The sequence below is a fragment of the Silene latifolia genome, chromosome Y (assembly GCF_048544455.1).
Source record: "Silene latifolia isolate original U9 population chromosome Y, ASM4854445v1, whole genome shotgun sequence".
In the NCBI taxonomy this organism is placed as follows: Eukaryota; Viridiplantae; Streptophyta; class Magnoliopsida; order Caryophyllales; family Caryophyllaceae; genus Silene; species Silene latifolia.
The window spans coordinates 213,596,121-213,602,287 of record NC_133538.1 but is presented as its reverse complement, the minus strand read 5'-3'; the positions used below and the strand labels follow the sequence as shown (position 1 = coordinate 213,602,287).

The 6,167-nt window shown below is 35.9% G+C and overlaps 1 protein-coding gene across 1 annotated transcript; it reads left to right on the top strand.

The window, feature by feature from the left end:
• The first annotated feature begins 3,016 nt into the window (after positions 1-3,016).
• LOC141630041 (protein FAR1-RELATED SEQUENCE 5-like) lies at positions 3,017-5,171 on the top strand. Its single transcript, XM_074442929.1, has 3 exons — positions 3,017-3,804; positions 4,224-5,034; positions 5,124-5,171. Exons 1-3 carry the CDS (start codon positions 3,017-3,019, stop codon positions 5,169-5,171), a joined length of 1,647 nt encoding a protein of 548 aa, XP_074299030.1.
• Positions 5,172-6,167: the final 996 nt, after the last annotated feature.

The window sequence follows — 6,167 nt, the reverse complement described above, 5'->3', positions numbered from 1 at the left end:
AGGGTGTTTAACCATTTAAGCAAGGGGTATCAACACATCTACTAGCCAATTTAATTTCATTATATAGTGTTAAATAATCTTAATTCATAAAATAGTTAAACTTTTCTAGTATATATTGCCATAATTTTTTCCCATTATTGTTTCCTTTTTGGAAACCCTAATTTTCAGCCATTACCCTTATTTTTGTAAATAAATTTTATTTATTTAAATTTATTCTTAATTGATATTATAATATTGAGTAATCTTATATTTTTATTCTTAATAGTCAAACTTTCCAATTATATTGCCTTAAATTTCGCCCATTATTGTTTCCTTTATTGTTTTATTTTCATATTCAATTTTTTTGGTAACTGAATGATTTTAAGAATTTTTTTTGATACAATTAAATTTATTTATTTAAATCTTATCTTTTTGTTGAGATTTTTAGGCAGGTGGTGAGTATTATTTTATTTTCTTGTAGCTTAACGTTGAAGTGATAACAGAAAAACAAAGAGATACTATATTTTTTTTTTTAAAAAAAAACAAGCATTAGTTATAGAAGATGGATTTCGATCTTAATATGCCTTGGGAAGACGATCTTGACAATATTAGTTTAGAAGATGTTGATAATAGCGTGGAAGTTCAAGAGGACGGGGATGATCAAGAGGAGGTTGTTAGCTTTAACGTCATTAGCTTAGATGAATTGTTATATGATGACGGTGTTGATGGTGAACCTGTCAACATTGGAGGTGACGACAACGATGAGGATGATGACAACGATGAGGCTGTCATCGAAAATGAGGTTGTTGTAGATGAGTGATAAGTGCATATTTTATACATTTTAACCCCTTATATTAGTTTGATTTTACATATCATTTAGCACTTATCAAAGTGTTTTTAAGCTAATATTGTGTTTCTAGTGCAATTGTGTGTTCAAGTGTATTTTGTAGGAAAATGAGCTAAATGAGCTAAAGTACTATAAAATGTGCTAACACTAAAAGCAAGGCTAAGTATGAGAGCAAGATTGGACTAATTGTTGGAAGTGCATGGATTTTGCATGAAGAAAGTGTTGGATCAAAATGAAAATGCAAGCAAAGTCAATATGCAAGTCAAGTCCAAATTCAAAGTCCAAATTATGGTGGAAAATATTGGATGCTAATATCACATTTAACCATGTGATTAAAGAGGCATTAAGAATTTGCATGGGATTCCTTTTGGCAATTACTCAAGAATTGAAGGAAAATTAAGAGTGTGTTTAGGATACCATTTTGGGATTTCTCTACAAAGTTTACTCCCTTATTTCCTATATAAGGGGTGCTAATCTCACACATCTTTTACACAATTCATACACCATTCTTACACACTTTTACATATAATTCTCTCTAAATTTAGTAGTTAGTTTAGATTAGCTCTTAGTTTAGTTTAGTTTAGATTTACTTTATGTTATTTACATTTCCTATTTATATTACAAGTTATAAAACAATTTACATTTACAAGTTAATTATATTACAAGTATTGTTCTTCCATTTCTAGTCCATTTCCAATTTCAAGGTAATTTCTTATTCATGTTTTCATTTATCATTAGTTTTATTTACATTTCCACCATGTTAGAGTAGTTTCTTTTGTCTAGGGAATGAAGGGAGCCATGCATAAAAAGTATTTGTAAAATGTTAAATTAGGTTGATATAATATTGTCTAAATTGTTTCTATCACATGTTTGTGATGCGTATAGAGGGGGGGTAAAAATTATAATAAATTTCAGCGGGAATCACAAATAAATTCCGTTCAAAAAACAAGCCCAAAATAAATATAACGGACATTCAAGTTACGAATTGGCAATAAAAACAAACGCGCGAAACGAGGAAGACGGACTCACAAGACCACGGCTAGGGTTGCCGTGTGAAATGGGCTGCGAAAATTCAAATTCTATTTTCTTTATTTGCTTCGTAATCTATGTTGTCAATTTAGTTTTCTCACATAAAATTAATTTGGTAGATAGTGATAGGAACTAGGTTGATTGTATTCAATATGGGTCAAATTATGGTCTTCTCCCATCCCCCCTAGTTCGACCATAAGGGCTATATAAGCCAAGCTTGTAGTTCTTTTTTATTCATCTTTGAAGAAATTAAAAACTTGAGATTATTTCTCTAAAACTTGTCTTGTCTTCTTGTGTTGTTACACGAGTTGGTTTGGCTTAAGAGGTCGGAACGAGTATTTCGCACCTTGCTTGAACTAAGGACGCGCTCCAAGGTTTAAGTCGGATTGTTTGACGCGTATCGAACAATTCACCCATTGTTATCGCTATAGGTCTAGTGATAGCAAATATCCCCAAATTTCACAAAACAAAAAAAAAATACAAATCACTGTTCACGTGTACTGTTCACGGCACTATTCATCAAAAAAAAAAAAACACAAAAAAATTTTTTTATCCGTTCAAAATCCGCGAAAATGGCACTTAACAACGAGCAATTGCCAAAATCAAGTCAAGTCGCTTCCGCACCCATACCCTATACGCTGCAGTTTGCACCTTAATGTTTAATCTTTGTTTAAAGGCCTTATTCATTGATTAAGTTTGTTCATTCGTTCTAAAAGTCGAGAGGCACGGAATTGAATTAGACTAAGCATGTGTAGTAGGACGACCTAGTCATGGACGAGAGTTTTTCTAGGACCCGGTCTATGGTTGACACTAATGCCGTAAGGTGGGTATCTCTAAGCCTAAACAATTAACATTTATCAACTCCTATGTTTAATTTAAGCATTTACATAATTTGCATGTGTGACCCGACTTCCCTAGACTCCTTTTATCATATAGTTTATTATTTTCTAATCAACAAACCAATCAATCAAACGTAAACGACCTCGATAGAATTCAACCCATAACAACTAATTAACAACTCCCGTCTCTCTGTGGTTCGACCCCTACGTACTACATTCATTTGTTTTGCTAGGGTATAAATATTATTTTTGCATAGGTGTGCGATAGCCTATCAATGAGTTGCATGATGAACCTCCTGTTGTTGAAGGGGGGTTTGTGCAGATGGTTGCTAAGTTCCTAAAAAGCGGATACACCGACAATGTTGAAGATGACCCTCCAACACAAGGAATGCATTTTGTAAATGGCGATGAGTTTGGTGCATATTGTTACCTATATGCCTATGACCAAGGCTTACAATTTTATATTAGGACTAGCAAACTACTGCATTACTATTCACGGAAAGGGGTAAAGCGAAATGGTGCGGGAAAGAGTGAACCTCGTTTCTACATGTATAAACGAGTCAGATTATGTTGCACAAGGGCGGCTAAACCAAGGAAAAAGAACATTAACGTTTCCTCATTTAAGCCATGTGAATGTGTCATAGAAGCCACGTTACTTGATGATTTCATCGTCATCAAGCATGCTAGATTGGAGCCCAATCATAATGATCTCAATCCTGCAAATAGTCGTCATATGGTTGGATACAGGCTATGGGATGAATATTTTAAGAGACGAGCCTTGATGAATGATGAAGCCGGTATCCCAATTGCTAAAAACTTTCAAACCTTGGTCAGAGAAATTGGTGGTCACGGGAATTTAACTGTCACCAAGCGTGATTTGAGGAACATGCTCAATCAAGAACGACGGCGTAGTAGAATTCAAGGTGATGCTAATGCTCTTGAAGAAAGATTTATTAAGTTGAAAGAAGTCGATCCCGATTTTTACTATGCAATCGAGGCGGATCAAAAAGGGATTTTGGTTAATGTATTTTGGGCCGATGGACGTTGCAGGGCTATGACAAAGGTAAATGGTGATGCGGTTTCTTATGACGTCACGTTCCTTTGTAACAGGTAACATTATTATCTTGAGTTAATTAATCAAATTTTAATCGAATTAGCAGATTGTCAGTCAACTTTTTTAATGATTAATTAACTTTTAAGAACACTAATTAGTTTAATTAGAATCGTGAAATACGTAAGAACCCTAATGTATTATGGTTTTTTTATTGAATTTGAGTTTTTTTTAAAAAAAAATTAAGTTGATTATGTATTTATCAATCATGTAAATTTAAATTAATGTACTACGGTTTGACTCGAAGTATGGTGTAAATCGATTTAGGGTTTGCTAATAAAGCGTGAGAATTGTGGTAAAGCGCATTCTATAGTTGCAATTATCGATCCTTGATTGCAGATTTTGTAGGAAGTACGTGCTTAGGTTAAAATACGATTTCAATTTACATGAAATTGATTTAGTTATATTTAAATTGCAGCTACAAAATGCCGTTTACTCCGTTTTTTGGTGTAAATCATCATGGTAGTACTGTTGTACTTGCATCCGCTTTGATTTCACACGAGGACGCGGTAAGCTTTACTTGGGTGTTTAGGAGATGGTTAGACTGTATGGGTAGAGCTCTTTCAGTTACAATCACCGATCAGTGTAGGGCGATTGGTTTGGCTGTGAAGACCGTATTTCCTAATACGCCACACCGTTTGTGTCTTTGGCATATAATGCGAAATGGTTTTAAGAATTTGGGGTGCTTTGCTAGGTTCTGGGAAATTCAGGCCGACCTAAGGGATGTGGTTTATGAGAGTAACGACGTCGATGATTTTGAGGCATCTTGGCAAATTTTTGCAGATAAATATGGGATACGACGGCATAGCTGGATCAAGGTGATGTATGACAAAAGGGAGTCATGGGTTCCGTTGTATTGGAGGCACATGTTTTGCGCAGGTATGTCATCCACGCAAAGAAGTGAGCAGACGAACAGATTCTTCAAGAATTACGTTAATCCGCAAACAACTTTGTTCGCATTCCTTGGCAACTACGAAAATGCCCTACGAGTCAAGGTCGAGGAGGAAGAACGATTGAACTTTGCTTGCACCAACAAACCGTGTATGTACGATAAGAAAGTCATAGTTGAGGAAATCTTCCAAAGAGTTTATACTAATAATATGTTCGTGAAGGTTAAAAAAGAGGTGTATGGCCTAATACACATTAATGCTTCTAATGATATGAATATCGGGCAATTCTCTTCTTTTGTTGTAACGGAGGAGGCGAAACATTCGTTTTGGGCTCCACGGGTAAAGAACTATAATGTGACAATTCACACGGGTATAGGTGAGTATAATTGTACTTGTCAATGTTTTGAATTCCGAGGAATATTATGTAGGCATATTATCGGCGCTATGTTGCTGAAGAAAGTGTAGTTAATTTCTGATAAGTACATTTTAAGTCGGTTTCGAAAGGATTTGGTTAGAGGTTATGTGTAACACCCCCATACACCAAGGTGCCTTACCAAGACCACCTAATGCATGGAAGTGCTACCATCTCGGTTACCCGAGGCAATGTATATCAAATAGACCATAAAGAAACCTACTTAATTAAGTAAATGAGTTTAAGTGAATACAATTCCAAAACCAAAACTAAAACTGTAAACTAAATACAAATGTTCCAAAACCAAACCAACTGAAAAGAAATCTAAGTTCAAGACACAACGGAAGACTCTAGTGACAAGTGATGACTCCATCCCAGCTATCCCTCGCGCAAGCCATCTCATACCTGCTCAATACCTGCTCACCATCCCCGAATCGATCACCACGGTTTTCAAAACATTTAAACGGTGTCATTTACTGATTATATAAAACAAGATACACAAGATACAACACACACAAATCCCAAGTCCATTATATCTCCACACCCCTGACTACACACTGAAGTGTGTAGTCCTGCCAGAATACCCATCACAACATATATTCCACGCCGCCAGTGGGGGACCGCAGCCGTACCCACCAAAACCCCGCTCATCTAATCCGAGCGAAACCCATGTTCTTTAATGTGAACATCCCCTCCTATGGCGGGTTCCACAGAGGGCGAATTAAGGGCGTGAAGCCACTCCCGCAAGTGACTCCACTCAGCCGAGGACACGCCTCGTGAACCACAGACAAACACAACCAACCACATTATACAATAACAATTACCAATATAATAAAGATCAACAACATTAAACAACCAACAACAATTCACCAACCAAACTATGTAATTAATAACCGAGTAGGGAATCCCTACCTGGAATAAGCAATTCACCATATCGTGACAAATCAGCTATTCAATACTGCTCCTTTACGAAACCACCTCCTATAATCACATAACCATACAATTACTATCTAATACACATCATACTCCCAAAATCCCCCAAAATACCCAATTAGGGCTT